The sequence below is a fragment of the Rutidosis leptorrhynchoides genome, chromosome 4 (genome assembly GCF_046630445.1).
Source record: "Rutidosis leptorrhynchoides isolate AG116_Rl617_1_P2 chromosome 4, CSIRO_AGI_Rlap_v1, whole genome shotgun sequence".
Lineage (NCBI taxonomy): Eukaryota > Viridiplantae > Streptophyta > Magnoliopsida > Asterales > Asteraceae > Rutidosis > Rutidosis leptorrhynchoides.
The window spans coordinates 336614275-336636975 of record NC_092336.1 but is presented as its reverse complement, the minus strand read 5'-3'; the positions used below and the strand labels follow the sequence as shown (position 1 = coordinate 336636975).

Here is a 22701-nt window from a genome sequence, read left to right as displayed (position 1 = left end):
AAGATTCTTACATGTGTGTCCCTTCTTGGTCCCTTCAAATGCAGTCCACCATGGGTGGGGTTTTAATTTTTATAAAACTTGCATTTTATAAAACTTGTTAATATATAAAACCATGCTTTTGTTACTTATATATATTTTATAAACCAACTTATAAAATATAACACAACATAATTATTTAAACCTATAAATAATTAAATATAAATTATCCAAATAATTTATTTCAAGTGATAATATTTTAGAAAATCGATTTTCTAAAGTTCAAGTGTCGCGTATTTATTTAACGAGCCAATCGTCAAGATTAAATACGTTTAAGGTGTCGGTAAGTTTGTTATTGAGTATGACCCGACTTGGATCATAACATATTAGCCACATTAATTTAATATGTCGCTCGGGCATACGAAATACCTTCACATATATTATGCAAACGTTTTGCAACTTGGTGTTGTACTTGTAAAATCTCGTGGACAAGGAAACTAAACTATTTTTCTGATAACTGTTTTTCAGATACTGTTACTTAACTTTAAATCTGTAGATTCACCAACATTATTTTTTGACCTGCTTTTGCGTGTTTTTATTCTCAGGTCCTTAAGAGGTAGACTTCCGCTGTGTTTGCTGCATGTCTAGCCGTGGAGTCAGCATTTGATTTAAAGAACATTATTTACTTTCGTATTTAAACTTTTATAACTGTTTAAATACTGTTGGCTTGTGGTTACGATCACAACAGTGTTTCTATTTTTGGATTATTGACTAATGTTTTTGAAAGACAACTTTTAATAAAATTAAATGCGATTGCTTTAAACGTCTCATATAGAGAGCGTAACTGTTAACTGTGGGACCTGGATTAACGCGCCGTCAGATGTAAATTTGGCGGGGTGTTAAACAACGTAAGGTTTTTTTATAACTTTTCCTCATGCCATTTTAAACAATGATTTACTCCTCAATGTTATATGCAAAACAGAGCTTATACGTCATGCATTGCACGTGACCGGACATGGCGTGACATACGTCATTAAGCCCCCCGGTTTGATTATGTGCAAAACTAAAATTGTACGTGACCAAACTTCATAATCATTACTTCAAAACTCAAAAGTACGTGCATCAAATGTCTCTGACAAGTGATAACTGTCAAATCAAGGGTCATGTCGTCTGTAATTCCCAATGATTACATCAAGATCCACTCAAAGTTACAACGGTAACTTTGCAATGATGTTCATCAAACGGCTAAGACATAATGTCTTTAATACACGTGTACGAATCCGATTATAGACCATAGGCGGGGGCACACCAACCTAGTTTCCTATAAATAAGGGTTTACCCCTTTCACTTTTTTACCACCTCTCTTCTTTCTTACCTCCTGCATCAATTATTCTCCGGTCATATATTTCGATCATTCTCCGACCATAACGGAACTCGGACGTCAATGAAAAATTGTCAAGTCCAATTATAACGTGGGTTGTAGATGTTAAGTAATTGTAAAGAGGTGGTGTATGAGGTATAAATAAATATACCATGTTAAAAGTGCACTTTTTTACTGACTGGATTCGCGATATGGAGAAAAAAAAATTCAAGTTTACTATTTCTGTTAATTTACTCATAAAAACAACTATTTCAAAAAAAAAAAAAAAAAAAAAAAAAAATCCATATCATATTAGGAGATATATAAAGTACTTGACCTATCCTCATTAACCAAAACTCAACTCTACTGAAGTTTTTTCATGAATACAAATTCTATGTGCTTGTCGAATACATAATAAGTAAAAAATAAAATTCAGCCGTTTTAAAAATGACTCACAATGCTCAAATAGATGGTATGTCTTCACTTCTGAGAGCTCATAAACTATGTGTTATATAATATGTGCTGAAAGACTAGATAATAAAAGTGTTCAAATAAGTATTCCTAATTAATGCAGCAATCCCTGTAACTGCATGCTGAAAAGATCAGCTAGAGCACAACGAACATCCATCTGTAAACAACGATTGTTATACACAAAACAAACCCATAGTCAACATACATTAATTGAAGTGTTTCATCAAGTAACTCAGAAGAACCACACAAAAATATCAACAACAAAAATATCATCAATCATAAACACAAGTTCACCTGATCGCAGCATACGAGCTTGGTTATCAAAGGGTAGAAACTTCTGAGATGTTTTCTGAATATGTGGTTGTCCATTGAGCACATACCCTTCAGCACCTAAAACCCATACTCACCAAAAAAACGTTACTCGTTATTAATAAAGTTTAAAGTAAATAAATCCCTCATTTGACCATCAGAAAGGAAGTGGTCTAAGGAGGTGTTTGAATCTGCACGTGATAATAAATATAGTAATTTTCGTCACAACAATTAGTGTTACTTTTTGTTCGCATAGATTCTGCTTCTGATTATCTGATTTAGAAAATTAGCTTTAAACGTTGCAACATAACTTAATCAACTCTTTCTTTACTTCCCAAAATTGCATAAAAAGTTTCAACATGTAGGAATCAATACCTTGACGACAATGGGGGAACGAAGTTCAAGAACTTGATGAATCTCCATATTACTACTTTCTCCGATATCCGTTTGAAAATCGGATGCCTCTTTTAGTACTTGGCCACAAAAAGATGCAAGCTTTTCTTCAGCATCCGTTTTAACTTTGTGATCATCTTCATCATCATAATCAAGTAAATCACTTGTTCCGTTTTGGTTCGGATTACTTACAGAAGTTGTTGTCTTGTGTAATGCTTCTAAGTAAATGCAAGCTCCAGTAAATTCCTGACGAAGAAGATTAATTGGTGGCCTGAATGAAGATAAACTAGTTTGTGTCAGAACGATAAGGTCGATTGTCTTCTGTATAGCATCTGAATCCTTCCCATGTATATAGCATTGTTTGACTCTAGTTTAAGAAAAGCGTTTTACCATTAGTCAAAGGCCAAATGTCTAATCACATAATATAGTAAAGGTGGGATATTGAGTAGTTTAGACAGGTCAAAAAAGGTAATTTTTATATATATGGGTCCAAACGGGTTGGGTTGACCCAAAAAACTTTTTTGTTCAAATTTAAATGGTGTGTGAAATTTTAAATGCAACAATAATATCAATTCAAATGTGCATGTAGTCAACCTTTCAGGAGGCACATGTTGCATCCGTATTCTGAGATTAGCATACGAGTTAAAGGATGCTGCAAACTCTAACATGGAGAACAAAATTTCAAGAATGGTGATCTTTTGATGCCCCTTCAACTTGCTCCAATATTTTTTCTGCATGTTTAGCAAGCCATCAATAAGTTTGGAGAGTTTCATGAGTGCCATTTTGACCCATTACCCAACCAGCCCATTTGGCGTTACCTGGATAATATCAAGGGCTCCTAATAGTAGCAATTGAGTAATACATTTGCTCCTTATTGTACCCATGTATGGACTTTCTACTGCATCTTCGGATTCAGGCTCCTCGTCAGTAGACTGTACATTAGAACAAAAAAGATGATTAAAGTCATGACACATATTTAATCATTAAACAATATTAACAGAAAAAATGAAATAATAGGAAGAAGGTACGACCTTAGATGTGGAAGATGGTGGTATAATGGGATCTAAAGTAAGGTTTTTAGGTTTAGCCGTAAAACTTCTAACGAGAACGTTATCCCTCATGTTTCCCATGAGTCTTTGACCTATTGTTTGACTCCGTTGCAAACTTGGTCCTTTGGAAGATTTCTCTGCATTTTCTGGAAAAAGAGTTTGACCAGCATTTTCTGATAATGGAGTTTGAACTGCAAATAATTGTAAGTCAGCAGCTTTATTTCTTACATGTTTCATATTCAAAATGATGAATTTTTAAGATGATTAACCTCAGGTGACAAGTATAATATCAGCGTAAAATAATCAAATGCTGTTAAAGATTAAATATAACCTTCCGATTCCTGTGGATCTGTTAATGAGTCATCTTCTTGTTTGTCTTTCGAGACCATCAATAGATTTTGATCTGTGAAAGCGCATTGATTATTTTAAAAAAATTAAAGTTCTGTTAATCACTTATTCTCCCACCATTTGGAATTTTAACTCGGTTTTATATTTTTCATAAAAAGCATATAAAGTTCAAGACAAATATAAGAGAGGAAATCAGTTCGGTTGAATTCAAAAGTAAAACAAACAATATCGTTTTTAACTATAAGGAAGTATACATATAACATATATGGTGTGTGCGTGTGTGTGTATATATATACATATAAAGTGGCTCACCAGCAGTAGACGTAGCTGAGGGACTATTATCTTCTTGAACTTGTAAGTCTCCACCCATAAATGACTGAATCTCTGAGTTATCGTAGCTCAAAGCATTGAGTAGCTCGAGGGGTTGAGTGGTGTAAGAAGCATCCCTATTACGTCATTACACATAAGCACACTTACGCAATCTGATTAAAAAGAGTGATGATTGACAATTCTTCAAATTCTGTTTCAAATGAACTAAAGTACCTTATGCTCTTTAACAAGGTGTCCCAGTCAGAAACTATGAATTGGTTTCCTCCAATTTCTATAAGATGAACGAGCGCACCAATTGATATTGAAACCACCGTTTGGTCTGTCTTTTTGGCACAATCTATTAGTAAGTTTAGCAATGGAGACAGCATGAAGTACACCTCCTGCAACGAGTCAAAAAAGTACAGTTGAAAAAGTTGACCCGAAGAACCTTATTCCGGTATCATTAATTTTTTATAATAGTTAGTGTGCCAAATATGATTAAAATATTTACAGTAACATTTTAAGAGTTGAATAAAATAATTGAAAGGACTTAGAAATACACATTGGGTGACTGTAAACCAATTGGACACCTACTGTTTTAAGCTCACTTTTCAGAATTTACTCGTTTGAGCCATTGAAGTCAAAACATAACATGAACGGCCACTTTTAGTGTGTGTGGGTGCGCGCGTGCGTGTGTTGGATAATCATATTAGAGACATGTTACCTTGTAAAACGAGTTAAAAAGGTCGCATAAAAGTTGTAGCGAATGAACGCTAGTTTCACGAAGCCAGCCATTGGTAGAAGGTGTAGTTTCTTTTCCTGCTTGCCTCACGTGATCAAAAATAGGAAACAAAACTTGGTGGAATATAATTTCCCAAAATCTTGGAGTGAAATGACTTCCTCTTTCGTTCAATAAATCAAACAAAACCTCAAGTGCACACTTGCTGACCTCAGCTCGTGGATCTGACGTAAGGTCAGACAAACCAGCCAGCATCGGGAACCAATAATGCTCAGTAACATCAAACGATGTATCTGCATTCGCGTTAATGGGTTTTAACCTACCACCGGGTATGAGTCCCTAAAATAGACACATTAAGTTTGTCTCCATACAGAAATAAACATAATTAACTCTATAATAATAGGACAGTCAAAATGGGCTTGGTGATCCGTAGACACATATGGTCCATCTTTTTGAATGTTTTTGTAAGTAAATGTAGCATGCATTATAGTTATTACAAAATAAATGTAAAAGTAAATTTTTGAATATAATAGAGGGTTGTAAGCACTTATTAATAGACTTCGTGTGACACACAACCTGTTTGATGGGTTCCCTTATAAGCGTAGTTTTAAATTTACATATTAGACCCGTTTGAGATAAAACGCAACCCAAATAGATCAAATCACTAGTAAATGGGTTGAAGTTGCCACCTCTAAAAAATACAAACCTCTGCAAGTCGATCCTCACATATGCGAAGGAGTGCAATGGCTTTTAAACTAATCCGGTGAGAACTTTTACTGTTGGCAAAACTTATTAGGCAACTGACACAGTCCATAAAACAGTCGCCAACGACTTGATCAAAGTGCTCTAGTACAACTGCCAATTTTTAAAAAGTTAGACACAACATAAAGAATCATTTAAAATAGGCAGACAAGCATTTTGCTAATTCTTATACAGAGTAATATGAATCGTCCTGTCCCATGAATATCACTTGTTATGTCTCATGAATATTGCAATATATCTACTTATTTTCCGATCGTTAAAAAACCATGATAAAGTTTATTAGAGTCTATAAAATTTTCAAGGGATGAAAGGAATAAAACATCAATCAATAATGTAAATGTAAATGAAAATGAAGCAGTAAGTTAATCAAAACCTTGTTCTACATTCTCAAAAGCATTTTCAACAATCGATTCCAAATGATCATTAGCAGCAGCTGTAAAAACCATAAAGACGCTTCGCCAACCAGATTTAATGCTTCCAACTTTTGATCTTGTCATCTATTACAGATCGAAGTATCGGTTAATGAAGTTACTTTTTCTTGTAAGAAGTTACTGAAATAATAGTCAGTTGGATCTCCAGAGTCAAAATAAACTTGTTTTTAGTGTAATTAAATGCATAGTGCATATACATACATAATGTAAAACATACCTGAATGATACAATCAACAATTAATTTCCGAATGGATTCACTTCGTCCATTTCGCATTAGAATAACAAATGGTTTCAAGATATCATTTTGAAAAGTCAAACTAGCAAGTTCGGCCCGCTCCAAGTATTTAATGCCGAGTTGTCTTAAAGAATCTATGGCATACATCGCAATCTTCTCGTTAGAATGGCTTCCAGCAGTTGTGAAATGATTAGCAAGGACGGACCATATTCTAGCCCATACCTGCATATATACATATTTTTGGTCACTATAAAGTTTAGACCCGATCCAACCCATTTCGACATGACCCGACCCATTTAGACCTGGCCCGTTTGACCCATGACCTGTTTTAACCCAAACACGTTCCGTCTTGACCCATCCCGGCCCGTTTGCCAGGCATACTACCATTGAAAATACATACAACATCATAGCCCTAGTAAGAGCCAACATTGTCCTTATACCCAAAACCAAAAGCTGCAAACTAGCGATCATATCTCAAGAATCGAGGTGGTGTTTGGGATTGCTTATTTGAAAGGACTTATCTAATATTAAAAAAATATGCAGACGCTAATGTTACTTTTAAGTGTTAATATTTATTAAATAAGCAGATAAGCATGCTTAGAAAGGTGTTCGGATATGTCTATCTGCTTAAAAAAATAAGCAATAGGCCGATATAAAATAAAACAATCAATTCCAAACATTATATAGGTTTTGTGTTTTAAATTGGAAAAAAAGTGTATGCACGTCAACTCAACCTAACCCGTTTTGAAACAATACCCAACCCGCCCATTTTGGTACCTTAAATGGGTTAAAGGGAGCATTACCATGCGTATACGTGCCATATTAAGGTAACTAATCTCCACAAGTTTTTGCAAGCTATAAACACGAGCTGGTATTTGCTTTAATTCTTCAGCCGATATGTTACATAAAGCAGTAAAAAATTCCACCACTGATTCACTCGGAAGTTTAACACTGTTTGAAAAAACCTGGTTACACGGTTTCCCGACCAACTCTTTAAGAGATTGAATAACCGATTCCCTAGCATTTTGGTTAGCTCCATGCATTATAGCAGCGGCCATAGGAGGAGTAGATGTAATATATTCTAGTCGAGATACGCACTCTAAAACAGCATTCCATGTATCTTGAAGCGTGTTTGGTTCAGAGTCACATAGATTCAGCAGAGTCCGTAAGGCCTCAACGTTTTTACTAAGCATATCTTTTGGTGCATGTAACATTGTGAATCTTCAAAAATAGACAACAATTTCAAATGCTCATTACATTCTTTTTATAATTGCGTTGGGTCAGCAAATTTATAATAAATATACTACGTTAAAAAAAGATAATGTATAAGATTATGGAGATTAACCGTTCTATACCTCATGCATGGAGTGTTGAAGGACTCGGAATTACTCGGTGAGTACTCGGTCTTTGCAACTCGGGGAGTACTCGGTCAAAATCCAGTCAAACTAGGCCAAAAACTCAGGATTACTCGAAAAATCGGTCAAAACTAGACCAAAACTAAGGATTACTCGGAAAATTAGTCAAAATTTGCCAAAACTCGGTCAAAATTGGTCAAAAATGGTCATAGTTAAACTTGGTCAACATCCGAGTACTTCCCGAGTTGCCGAGTACTACTTAAAAAGTCCCAACCGAGTATTTCCCGAGTAGCGTTTTTTGCAACCTTACATGCTTGTAATCTCTTCTTATCTTCACCTTTAATTTATTAATATGTATAAATAAATTTTCTTTAAGGTATATGTTTTAGGCATACTCCACTCTAGTGGAATTGGGTATTGTTGTTGTTGTTGTATGTTTTAGGCATACCAATACCAACAAATTTTCTTTTGGAAATTAATACTAGCACAACCAATGACTATGTTTTTTTGCAACTAGTAATATACTGGTTTTTTAAAACTTATCAGACGGTACTTGAATAATCATATAACTATAATCAGGACCTATTTATTCAAAAACCTTTTATATATCATAAAAAAGATAATGCACTAGTACTGAATCGAAAACCAACTAAAAGTATGAGACAAAACAGGAACATACCTGACCAACGATGTCAAAAAAGCATATCGCATGGTATCCATTCTTAGGACATGTGTAATATAAATCCCTGCTTTAAAACCTTCCATACAGAGAACCACTCGTTCCTTATTTTCCTTTTCCTCCATCATAACAGAAAACGTAGCAAGCAAAGGCCAACCTACAGCTTCAATCATCGGTCTTACAATATCAATACGTTGTGACGTATAAAACGTGCTAGTTTTCGCCCCTTGTTTCTGAAATATTTCCTGTGTTTGTTTAATAATAGCCTCACTTTCAGCCTTTGTATCCGACTGAATTCTAAGTTTCGGTAAAGCTAGATTTAAAATACCAACAATGCCACCTCGTTCTTCAGTTTCTCGTTTTTTCCTACTCGTTTTTACATTATCATCACCCTTCATTTTGATCTCTTCTTTAACAATGGAGTCATATATTTCTTCCAAAAGTAGTTTTGGTATGCATTCTTCTGGATCACTTGTCGCATTCATTCGTACAAAATCAGATTTTGACATTTTAGGCCACACCATTGGATTATGAGCATCAGTGTTTAACATTATAACTGCATATGCAAGAACATAAGCAGTGTCTGCACTTTTAAACAGACCTGGATTATCTGCACAGTAACTGCAAAAAACAACACATTTAACAATAATAATTTCTCGCTCGAAAAACGGACACGTAACAGTACGCACGTACCGCTCTGCAAATTTTTCCATTATTCGGTCTATTTTCTGTGCTTCCCCTGGAAGCCTAAAACCTTTGAGAAATTCACGAATGGCAGTATGAAATTTCATGTCATAAAATTTCATCGAATCAACATAAGCATGCATTACGGCAAGGGGAAACTCCTCATGTTGACCCAGGTAATCACCAATCATAGCCTGAAAATCCAGCGGCCAAAAGTCTTCAAAATCTACCAACGTATGAAGCTTATCTTATACATGTAGGATGGATTGGATAATGGGTCAAAATGGACCGCGTTCAAATGTGTTGTTATTATTGTATTGCATATGTTGGCACTCATTGCTAACCACAAAATTCTTTAATACGGAGTGAATACATAATGCGTTATATACAATCACAAACAAAGTTATTTCAAATTTAAGCAACCTAATGATTTAGGAGAATGTAAGCATAAAGAATACACTTTTGGCGACTATTTACCCGTTTGACTCATTTAACCCATTTGACATGTTTCCTTTTCAGCTATTTTTATTTCTAATTAACACATTTGACCATATGGACAAATCATAATCACTCATTATAAGTAAATAGGTAAAAATTGAAAATCGCCACGTCTATTATTTTGTAATAAGAAGTACCTTGTCCAAAGTGGATGTATTTCTGAGAAATTGTGCTACTGATGCAGGCGTATTGTCTACCAACCTATTTGCCGTGAGAAATCCAATACCACGTTCAGGATGGCGGTTGAACTGAAATTTATTGAAGATATAATGTTAATTTTCACAAAGTTAAGAAACTCAAGTTCTCGTTTCTTGCACACTTGCAATTGTTTAATTTTATATTATTTTTTTCGGAAAGCATACTTGCAATTGTTCATGGGGGTATAGATATGTACATCTATGTATTACTCTAATAAAAGAAAATATAGTGGAAACATGGCCTAGTGGGGTAGGTTGTGTAGAGGATCAAAGTGTGTAAATTCTAATATGGGTCTAAAGGGGTCAATTTGGGTTGACCTGAAACATTTTTTGTCCAAATAGTTCTTGTGAATTAGATGATCACAAATTTTCTATATCAATAATGGTCTTATTATATAGAAGATTTATACAATAAAAACATACTTTGGCTGGCATTCGACCCTTTGACCCATTTGTTTTAGCTGTTTTCGTTTTCTCTTCATTTGCCTTCTTGACCTATTAAAGATAGAGCATTTGCCAAATCGACCAGCTTCTAAGTAAATGGGTCGAAATTGCCACCTCTACCTTAAAGATTCCTTCTTCGACGTCTGAGGTCAAACTTAATCATACAGGTTCTTCTACAACGTTAAGTCAACCATTTTTCTCTGATGTGCTACTATTTTCTATAAAATCGTAATGGGCACAAATTTCCCTTTCTTTTTTCAGAATCACGAGGAATTTGGATAAATTTTTACTAGACCAAAAGTCAAAGTGCTGTACATAGATTGGTAAAAATGACTCATAATATACCTCAGAGATGGCTGCTTCCATGGTTGACTTTTGAGCCTTTAATTTTTCAAAGCTATTCGCTGAGCCATTATTGTTGTTTGCTTCTGAGTCCGAATCTAAACCATCCTCGTGAATAAACTGGTTGTCTTTATTATGCTTTTCCTCTCTACATAACTTTTCCCAGTCGACAAGTGACTTTAGCACATTCACAAGACACTACAAAAATGAAGGGAAAAAAAGGTCAACACACCTGCACGTAATAATATTTTGGTACATTTAATCACTTTTTTTCAAAGAAGATTGGACTATAACGATATAGAAACCTGAAGTGATGATCCTTTAAGCGTTCCATTTTGGGTCGAGTTAACAGATGTAGGATCCAAACTGTGTGTTCCTTGAGCTATTTTGGAAAGTGTTGTAACCTACACATGTATGAAACAAAAATCATAATCAGATAGAAAAAGAAAATAATAAGTATATATATGCTAAATAGAATGAAAATAGCTTTGTATACCATTCGTTCAAACGAATTGTGAGCCTCGAGATCACAATCATAGTTCACATATAAATCAATAAGCATCTGAGGGTCTTTGCAAATTTTCTCCAACATCCTGTTATAAGTTTTTAAATTACAATGTGGTTAGCATAAACCACATAAAAATGTAAACTCATTTACTTAATTGATGAGATTAATCATCTTTATTAATCAGAAGTTGTACCGAATCACCATTAATTTGAGGTTCACAGAAATTTCTGAGCTGTCTAAAGATCGTAAAACAATCAGAGGAAAGAATATACCAATTTCAATCTGAAAATGATAAACGTTAGTTCCCGAGTAAAAAGACAGTTACAATACACATACAAAAACATGTGTAAAGTAGAACAGTCATAAGCAACTTGCCTTTAGGCCTTCCCTATATCTTAACAAAAGCACCGCAAATATTCCAGTTGCATACTGTAAGAAAAGATGTATACTTATATTTCCTTTCCAAAATTCAATTAAAAAAATAAACTTTTTGTGAAGTAAAATAATATAATATTAAAACTTGCCTGAAAGATCGTTGAGGATTTTGAAACGCATGCCCTCAACAGTGCATATGATAGGTATGCTTTTACCGCGTCAATAAAAGTGAAATTCTTAGTAAACGAGTGACTAACCCCTTCTAATAAGGCCTGAAAGATTCATATCTCAGTCAACAAATAAAAAGGAAAAAAATGAAAAATAAGTTACTCGTGTCAAATAATGTATATAAATAAATAACCTGTAGAAGTTCAAGAGATAGTATTCGTGTCTTTGAGGTAACTGCATCATTATCTTCTTTCATTGCCATCTACAATAACATTGATCAAAATAAGATCAAATTTCGCACCATGAATCCGCATATACAAAAAAATTCAAGCAAACATGCAAACCTTGCAAAGGGTGCGGAAAACAAGCACAGCATCACGGTCTGCAATGCTCATGCTCTTGGAATTAACTCCGCTTAGTTATAAAGGTAGCAATTAGTATGTTGTTATAATATTAAAAAAAAAAATAGTAATAATAATAATAAAAGAGGTTTATGGGTACGGGTAGCACCATATAAATATATTTACCTAGTCTTTTGATCATCCTCAAGCTGCAAAGCCTTGTCAAGAACTGCCTCCAAACCCTGTGAAACAAAATAGTCAACCACTTTAGTGTTGACTAATCCTAAAATACATAGATTTATCAAGAACGAGAAATTAAGCACCTTTATATCATTCCCACCAGCAAGATTTTGAAGTTCTTCAAGAGGTGCAATAGAGGTGTTGTTGGCGGTGGAAGTCAACATTTGATCATCTTTGTCGGATGGTAAAGTTTCTTCGATTATCATGGATGATTCACTAGTTTCGTTTACAGGTTGACCATCTGAGGACACCTGAAATGCAAGAAACACATTATTAGAAGTTGAAATATAGTAAGTGTTCATGTTTAATAATATAAAAAAAGGTTTAACTACAGACCGAGTTGGTGTCCATTCGCCTGAATACTATGCTGATCATTTGTGTTAACATAGCCTTGGATGTAGCTTGGTTGACAGGACTTTTACTATTCATTATAAAGAAGGATCAATTTGTTCAGTTCTCTGAAGGTAGAATAAACAAGTTGATACAAATAAAAAAATTTAATAAAAAAAATTACCTGTTGAGAGCAATATTATAGCACACTCTAATTACACCAAGCAACGGTTCCCCATGAACTGCATATGTGGCAATTACAGAGAATAGATTGAGAACCATTTATTAATCAAGAAAAAAGTAATTGGATGGATGATAAACTTAACAATAGCTACATCACTATTGAACATCAACATATGTAAACATCCATTTTTTAACATAAGATTAAGGTGACATGAAAATTTGAAAAATGTAAACAAAATGACAGAAGCTCGTTTTCCATTTTCTTAAAAAAACAAATTGTATCGTAAGCGTACCACTTATAAGAAAATTATAATTAGGACTGACATAAAAAGTTTCTTTCCGAAACATAAAAAAGAAACACAACAGAACATAAAGAAAATGTAGCTCGGAACTAAGTGTAGAAGACATTATCTACATCTTTTTCCTTTAGAAAACCACCCAGAGGAGATTCTAGTATATAACCCGTGGGGTCACAGGACGCCACTAGTTCAAATTTTTTTATTACAAAGTACTCTTCAAATTGTACACGACACCACTAAATTTAATTATATAACCCCATATATTTTTAAAATGTATAGGTAAACAACCACTGTACTCTTCAAATTGTATAGGAAACTACTATTTCTAACTATAGGACCTCATATATTATTAGAATTTGTAGTATATTCCAGGTAAACAACCACTAAGTAGCATTTAAAAACTGGATAAAAAATCGAGACCCCATTGAGTTTTGATTCTGGAATCGCCACTGAAACCACCGAAACAGTATTAGATGAAAATTCAAAGAAAAACAGCAATTAGTGTAAGCATATCAATTACCTCTGAACTTTGTGGATGATACAGCAGTAAGTAGCACTTTTAAGACTTGAAGAATTGTACTGCATGAAAGTACCATATATATATAATTATAAGAAAAATTAAAAGAATAAAGGAAAAAAGATATCTCAAAAAATGTACCTGTCAGGTGAGTTATTATCAACACAACCGCAAATCGTGTTCAGCATGTTTGTAAATAGTGGAACGTTTTGACCGTTTTCAATACCCGGATCGCCCTCTAGGTGATCATATGCAATAAGTTTCTGCACTTGGAAAATGGTTATAAAACTTGTGCAATAAAAACACAAAATTTCCAGAATACTTGAAACTTTTTAACAGCATGAAGAGCGCGTTTATAAAAAAAATTTGACGTCAAAGGACATACATGAATACAATCCAATGCGAGTTCAATGAATTTTGGATTCTTGGTTTCAAATGCAAGTCGAAGTGGATTAAGAACGAGTTCCAACTCAACTCCTTCCAAAGTCTGGCCAGCACTTGCTAATGTCTTTGTAATACTTTCACTGGATTCGTTTGCATCTGAGTAAACTTCGATTTTTTCAGTCCAGACATCACTGTGACAAAGCTCCATTTTTAATAAATTAACCAATGTTAATTAAGTTCGTATTATTAGGAGATCTCACTTTTCAAATAGGTCAAATAGCTAAAAAGGTAACGTAACGGCAAAATTACCCATTGTCCTTAAGGGATTAATTTCATTTTTGGTACGTAGAAAGGGTTCGAATATGGAAAAAGTTGCAATAGAGATAATAATACTTGTCCAAGTGTAGTGCCACCGTGCCACAATGGCCACATAGATTCCAACTCATCAGAATGGCCCACCGGAGAAATATTCTGGCCAAATATATAATCTTTAAAACACAACATCTGGTTCAGTCATTTGCTCGAACAGCTTGCGTGCATAAAATATATATCCATATTAACTTAATTACCAGTAAAGTTTTAGATGAGATAGATATGCATAACCGCATTACGGACAAATCAAAGCAAGTAAATGACAAGAATGAAAACGGAAGTACAGCTTGACTTGAGGATGACATTTACGGATGAGTATATATATATATATATATTGCGAATGATTAGTTAGTCGCATTGTTAGTTACTTATTCTGTTTCAATGTTTTTGTCTACTGTTTTTTCAAGCTATTTAAGCTTCGGCTTCAATGTATTGTAATCTTCAGTTGAGACTTTTACATTTTTGTGATGAAAAGGTATTAGTCTTCACATTTATTTAATTTCTCCTTTTTCGACCAAAAAAAATTAGTAAAAAATGCTGAATTTAATCTTTATGATTTCAACGGTGGGAATTGGATTTATTTGAATCTTTATTATAATTTTTTAAGGCATGTGTTTTGAATCACTGACCGGGGAATAACCTACTCACCCGATCATTTTCCACGCGCATAAGCGTTTCAGCCCGAAACTCGAACCGCATTACAAGGACTCGATCCTTAAAATATCCAGAGGGGCCGGCGGAGCGGACCTAAATCCTGAAATACGGGGGGAAGCGGGGGGAAGCAAAAACTTTTTTTTTTCTTCGTTTTTTGAAAAAACTTTGTTCACGAACATTATAGATGAGATGAAAATATGAACATTTAGTATAGACACTTTTTGATAAATGTTTTTTTTTTTTTTTGCGGGAAAAACGCTCGAAGAAGTAATATATAACAATTATCGTGTTTTTCGAGCGTATTTTGAGGTTTTAGCTATTGGGGTTTAGATATTAGGGTTTAGATATTAGGGTTTATAGAGTTTAGATATTAGGGTTTAGGGTTTAGATTTAGGGTTTAGATTTAGGATTTAGATTGAGTTTTTAACATGAACGGTTTAGAGTTTAGGGTTTAGGGTTTAGGGTTTGGTGTTTTGGGTTTATGGAATAAACCCAAACCTCTAAACCCTAAACCCTAAACCCTAAACTCTAAATCGGGCTAAATTTTACTTCACAAAACATGGAAAAAAAAAACGTTCCTATTCTTCACGAACAATATTATATTGAATGTTATTTTTGTCGGTCATTTTCCCGCCTAAATAATAACATTCATCACGAGGTGTCTCTTCTAAATGTTCATATTTTCGTGTGATCTTAATGCCGGAAAAAAAAATTTCAAAAAAAACGAATTTTTTTTTTTTTTGCTTCCCCCCGCTTCCCCCCGATTGGTTACTTCCCCATTGATCCTGCCCCTATATATATATATATATATGGGGATGATTCTCACACACACTTTTTTGATCCTCACACACCAATTGAGTATTATTAGAAGAGTAAAAGGTTAAAATAAGTGTGTGAGGATCAAAAAAGTGTGTGTGAGAATCATCCCCCATACATATATATATATATATATATATATATATATATATATATATATATATTGAAAGGCAAATTCACACACAATCATTAACACGAATATTTACAACCACGAATATGTCCCAAGTGGGACTTGAACCCTCAACCTCTTGAATGTTATATTGGCATGATTAATGGGAAAGTAACAAATCGGGGGGAAGCGGGGGGAAGCAAAATTTAATTTTTTTTCGTTTTTTTTGAAAAAAAATTTCCGGCACCAAGATCACGCGAAAATATGAACATTTAGAAGAGAAACTTCGTGATGAATGTGATTATTTAGGCGGGAAAACGATCGACAAAAATAACATTCAAGATAATATTGTTCGTGAAGAATATGAACCTTTTTTTTCATGTTTTGTGAAGTAAAATTTAGCCCGATTTAGAGTTTAGGGTTTAGAGTTTGGTGTTTTGGTTTTATTCCATAAACCCAAAACACAAACCTCTAAACCCTAAACCCTAAACCCTAAACTCTAAACCGTTCGTGTTAAAAAACTCAATCTAAATCCTAAATCTAAACCCTAAATCTAAACCCTAAACCCTAAATTTCTAAACCCTAATATCTAAACCCTATAAACCCTAATATTTAAACCCTAATATCTAAATCCCAACAGCTAAAACCTCAACATACGCTCGAAAAACACGATAATTGTTATATATTACTTCTTCGAGCATTTTCCCCCCAAAATAAAAACATTTATCACAAAGTGTCTCTACTAAATGTTTATATTTTCATCCCATCTATAATGTTCGTGAACAAAGTTTTTTCGAAAAACGAAAAAAAAAAAAATTTGATTCCCCCCGCTTGGTTACTTCCCTCTTGATCCTACCACTATATATATATATATATATATATATATATATATATATATATATATATATATATATATATATATATATAGGGGCAGGATCAATGGGGAAGTAACCAATCGGGGGAAAGCGGGGGGAAGCAATTTTTTTTTTTCCTTTTTTTGAAATTTTTTTTTCCGGCATCAAGATCACACGAAAATATGAACATTTAGAAGAGATACTTCGTGATGAATGTTATTATTTAGGCAGGAAAACGATCGACAAAAATAACATTCAAGATAATATTGTTCGTGAAGAATATGAACGTTTTTTTTCTTCATGTTTTGTGAAGTAAAATTTAGCCCGATTTAGAGTTTAGGTTTAGGGTTTGGTGTTTTGGGCTTATTCCATAAGCCCAAAACACCAATGTAACATCCCGTTTTTCCCGTACGTATCGAAAGGTACCTACTTAATCATTTGTACGTTTATAACTCGTTAGCTTATGCGTAAATGTATGAATATATATATATATATATATATATATATATATATATATATATATATATATATATATATATATATATATATATATATATATATATATATATATATATATATATATATATATATATATATATATATATATGTGCACTTGATAATGTGTGCATGTATAAGTTTAATCATGGGTTTGGTTAGCGTTAAGTCTTGAGAGACTCTTGTGGAAGGCTAGGTGAACATAGGAAGCGGGTTTGAATTGTGCAATGTAAATAAAATCGAAAAGTGTATAAGTTGGCCGAGCTGTCCAGTTCTAGCCTTAGGCCGCGCCGCGACAATTGGGTCCGCGCCGCTGCATAACAAGCAAATTGGGATCAGAAGTTGGCTTAAGAAAGGTATATTTTCTCTTTATGTGTCGCGCCACGACGATTAAGGTCGCGCCGCGACAGTCCTGCAGTTCTGATTCCGGTTTTAGCTTAAATTAAATGACTTTGAGGGACAAAATGGTAATTTGACATGTAAATCTGATGGGAGCATTAACTCTCCACCACACATCCATTTATTTCATTTTCATTTCCATTTTCTTTCCTATTTCTCTCTCAAAACACAAAACCCACCTAGCTTGATCTTGAGATTTGAAGTTGGAGATTTGTGAATCAAACCTAGGAGCGAGATTTAGAGTTGTTCTCCTTGTTACTAGCTACAAGAAGATAGTCTCGGTAAGTTCTAGCTTTATGTTTTAAGTTTTGATTGGTTAATGACTAGGGTTTTGGGTACTAGAGATTTGTATGACCCATTTGAGGGTAAAATGGGTGAGTTTGGGTTATGTTGTTGTAATTAAACCCTAATAGCCATAATCTAGGGTTTTGGCCTTGTGATTTGAGGTTGTAAGTGTCAATTGGTGTTGTTAGTCACTAATGCACTTTAAGATTTATGAAAGAAGGGTTAATGGGTAAGTTTGACTTGATTGTGAGTTTAAGTGAGTTAAAATGGGTCAAAATGTGCTAGTTGACCTAATGGGATGAAATGGATATGGATTACCCTAAGTTTTGTGTTAATTGAAGATTAATAGACTTTAATTCACTAGTCTTAGTGATTAAAGTCGAGTCTTAGCCATTTATGGGCGGTTGTGAGTAGTGGAGTCATTTAATGCAAATTGGGACATTAAATGCTCAAGTGGGAGTATTGTGGTTAATCCCACTAGTTGTGAAATTGAATGCGCACTTAATGATTTAAGTACATTGCGTTGAAGCTCGGAAGTGCTAAATCATCATCCTTGTGACAAGGTGAGTGGAATAATTATGCGTTCATGTATATGGCGTGTTTATTTGTGAATGTTATGGTATGAACCACGTGCCGGTAGTGCCATAACATGTGTGGGATAAGATGTGAACCACGAGCCGGTAGCATCGAGTGTGAACCACGAGCCAGTAGCACTATAAACTAAGATGTGAACCACGAGCCGGTAGCATCGAGTGTGAACCACGAGCCGGTAGCACTACAAACTAAGATGTGAACCACGAGCCGGTAGCATCGAGTGTGAACCACGATCCGGTAGCACTATAAACGAGTATGACTCAAATGCGTATGGTGTGAACCACGAGCCGGTAGCACATAGCGTTATTGGTTAACCATATTGAGATTGTTGTTTGTTTAGCATATAAAATATATTAAGTTGAGTATATGCTAATGAAGTGGTGTGATAATGTACGACTTGTTAGTGTTACGGGTATGTTGACATGCTATTTGAGTTACAAGTTCGTATGAGGTATTTGGTATTGTGATTGCAAATGGATAAGTTATATATATGTATGTATAATTGTTGCACTCACTAAGCATTGCTTACCCTCTCGTTGTTTACCATTTTATAGGTTCCGGCTTGGACAAGGGTAAGGGCATACGGTTGGATTAGTTGTCTCCCGTTTGTGTTGACAGGGGATGCTTTTGGGATAGCTTTTGAAGTGGCCGAACGTTTTGGGTAGTTTAGCCCCAAACCATGCTCGAGTGTCGTTTGGATTATAAACTATCATTTGTTGTTGGTCAAACTTGTATCACATTCGTTAATGGCCTTTGTGCCTTTTTGTAAACATTAAACTCGTAGTATGTTTTGACGAATCGTGTGGAATGGGTTACATATTTAATTGGCGCGTAAATGTGTATTATATTTTAAATAAATAAAAAATTATCGTACGGAGTACGGGTTGGGTTGTTTCAAGTGGTATCAGAGCATGGTCTAAGGGATTTAGGCGACTTGAGATAGGTGCCTAGACTTGGACTTTATTGTGTGAGCGCTTTATGCGGGACTTGTAGGACTTTGGGTCTAATAGGGAATTGTTAGTGCCTTGGTTTATATGAACTAACCTTGTGCTAATTGTTTTGTATTGTGTTTAGCAATCATCAAGCAAGACGGACATTGTACTAGCGAGTTAATGCGACTTGCTAGCGTAACAACGATTAGCTACAGTTGTTACGAGTGCAAATCGTGTCAAACGAGTAATGTACGACGATTGTTGAGCAAGATGGGGTAGTGTGGTGTACATGTATACACTTACGTGTTATGTCTTTCGTTACATGGTTTAACCTACTTCGTTTTATAGAATGAAGATGAGAAACGGACCCGATCATGATAACGGAAGTACAAGCGAGGACGTCGAGTTTTCGGCTAAGGTTGAGGCCGTCTTTAAAAAGTTAAAAGCGGATTTTCTTACGGACGTCCGAACGGTCTTCCAAGATTCGGTCGATGGGCAAGTGACCGATTTGATAAATGAACGAATGAAGGCCACTATCGAAGAGGCCCTTGATGCTAGAAACATTTATCCTCGCGGTGAAGGAGGTGAAGGAAGGCGGGACTTCCACTACAAGAATTTCAAGGATACTCAACCTCCGATGTTTAATGGGGTGAGGGATCCATTGAAAAGCACTAGTTGGATTTCCGATATTGATAAGGCTAAAAAGGAACATATATTTCATAGCAATATCCCTCCTAAATAATAGGTTTTCATATGTAATTGTATTATATTTTCATTGTAATTGTTTAAATAAATAAGTGCGAAGACAAAAGGCGAAAACGAAGATTTGAAGACACAAACGTCCAAAAAGCTCAAATGTTCAAGATACAATTCAAAAGGTTCAATTTATTGATGAAAAACGTCTAAAAATGACAAGAGTACAAGTTACAAAATTCAAAGTACAAGATATTAAATTGTACGCAAGGACATTCGAAAATCCGGAACCGGGACATGAGTCAACTATCAACGCCCGACGCAATGGACCAAAAATTATGAGTCAACTATGCATAAGAATAAAATATAATATATAAATAATTATATAAATTATTTATATATTATAAATATATATATAATCATGTCGACAAGCTATGAGACAAAGGATCCTGAGCTGGATTTTCAAACTCCACGACTCGCGGAGTTTGAAGGCCAAAAACTCCACGACTCGCGGAGCTGTCAGAAATCAAAATGCCTATAAAAGGCCATGCATTCTGCCGAGTTTATATATAATAAATAATAATAATAATACTCTGTAATAAATAAATAAATAAATATATATATATAATATATATAGTATAGGGTAGTTTTATATTAGATTAGTTCGGGTTATGTAAAAGTTATTTTTACGGGTTTTTGAAGTCGAAATTCTGTCCGTGTAACACTACGCGATAAATACTCAATGTAAGTTATGTTCTCCTTTTTAAATTAATGTCTCGTACTTAAGTTATTATTATGCTTATTTGAGCCAAAGTAATCATGATGTTGGACTAAATATTAAAGACGGGGTAATTGGGCTTTGTACTATAATTGGGGTTTGGACAAAAGAACGACACCTGTGGAAATTAGACTACGGGCTATTAATGGGCTTTATATTTGTTTAACTAAATGATAGTTTGTTAATTTTAATATAAAGATTTACAATTGGACGTACCTATAAATAACCACATACACTCGATCGGACACGATGGGCGGGATATTTATATGTACGAATAATCGTTCATTTAACCGGATACGGGAATGGATTAATAGTCTATGGAATTATTAAAACAGGGGTGAAATTATGTACAAGGACACTTGGCATAATTGATAACAAAGTATTAAAACCTTGGGTTACACGCAGTCGATAACCTGGTGTAATTATTAAACAAAGTATTAAAACCTTGTTACAGTTTAAGTCCCCAATTAGTTGGAATATTTGACTTCGGGTATAAGGATAATTTGACGAGGACACTCGCACTTTAAATTTATGACCGATGGACTGTTATGGACAAAAACCAGACGGACATATTAAATAATCCAGGACAAAGGACAATTAACCCATGGGCATAAAACTAAAATCAACACGTCAAACATCATGATTACGGAAGTTTAAATAAGCATAATATATTTTATTTTATTTTTCCTCGTACTTTTATTTATTGTCATTTTAATTATTGTTATTTATTTTATATTGTTAGTTAAATATCGTCATTTACTTTACGCTTCGCTTAAAATATAAAATTGACAAACCGGTCATTAAACGGTAAAACCCCCTTTTATATATTATTAATATAATATATTTTGTACGAATATAATTGTTTAAAATATAGTGTGAAATAAGCCAGCTCCCTGTGGAACGAACCGGACTTACTAAAAACTATACTACTCTACGATTAGGTACACTGCCTATAGTGTTGTAGCAAGGTTTAGGTATATCCCATTTGTAAATAAATAATTAAAACTTGTGTAATTTGTAACGTATTTCGTAGTAAAATATAGTACTATCACGTACCCCCACGCTACCACATCAAGTTTTTGGCGCCGCTGCCGGGGAACTTGACGAAACGCTAGATTTTTAATTTATTTTTGTATAAATATATTTATATATCATTTTAGAAAAACAATATAAAATTAAAAAAAAAAACCGAAAATGCAAACTCCACGACTCGCAGAGTTTGCAGGCTTAAAACTCCACGACTCGCGGAGCCACCCAGACAGAAGCACCCAGAACCCTAATTTGACATTTATTACGAGTATAATTTAATTATTATTATTAAACTTAATTAGGTTTATATTTAATATTAATATTTAGTTTTAGTTTTTAAATTAATTTGTATTTTAAATATTAATTAGTATTATTAAATATATATATATATATATATATATAAATTAATACTTTTATAAAATAAATAATATAAAAATAAATAATTTTTATAACTTTAAGTTTATTTTTATATTTTGTATCTTTTCATTTGTTTTAGCGTAATATTTGTATATTTTTCGTTCGTAGCTAGTTTTAAGACATAGTTTTTGCCGTAGCTTATTTTTATTTTCTAGATTTTTAGGCTTTGCCGTAAAATACCTTAAGTGCTTTTTCTTTAGACTAAGATTTAGGTGCTTTAGAATTTTGCGACGCCGTTTTTCGCTTTAGTTTTAAATAGATTTTAGTGCCTTTAAGTAATTGCCGTTTTCTGAATAAAATTGCATTTACCTTTAGACCTTTAGGCGCAACTTTTTAGATATAATTTTT

At 34.0% G+C, this 22701-nt stretch overlaps 1 protein-coding gene across 1 annotated transcript; it reads right to left on the bottom strand.

Moving 5' to 3' along the window:
• Window positions 1–1672: 1672 nt before the first annotated feature.
• LOC139841729 (brefeldin A-inhibited guanine nucleotide-exchange protein 5-like) lies at window positions 1673–14134 on the bottom strand. Its single transcript, XM_071831933.1, has 32 exons — window positions 13928–14134; window positions 13684–13805; window positions 13546–13604; window positions 12728–12785; window positions 12550–12634; window positions 12297–12464; window positions 12160–12215; window positions 11977–12046; window positions 11826–11894; window positions 11614–11736; window positions 11465–11518; window positions 11283–11371; window positions 11078–11174; window positions 10887–10985; window positions 10585–10779; window positions 9736–9846; window positions 9110–9294; window positions 8417–9037; window positions 7186–7603; window positions 6365–6604; window positions 6090–6213; window positions 5661–5809; window positions 4940–5293; window positions 4450–4616; window positions 4219–4352; window positions 3890–3961; window positions 3541–3749; window positions 3328–3441; window positions 3104–3240; window positions 2492–2780; window positions 2102–2197; window positions 1673–1964 (listed from the first exon to the last, which is right to left on the bottom strand). Exons 1-32 carry the CDS (start codon window positions 14132–14134, stop codon window positions 1902–1904), a joined length of 5034 nt encoding a protein of 1677 aa, XP_071688034.1. The 3' UTR covers window positions 1673–1901.
• Between the last annotated feature and the right edge of the window lie 8567 nt (window positions 14135–22701).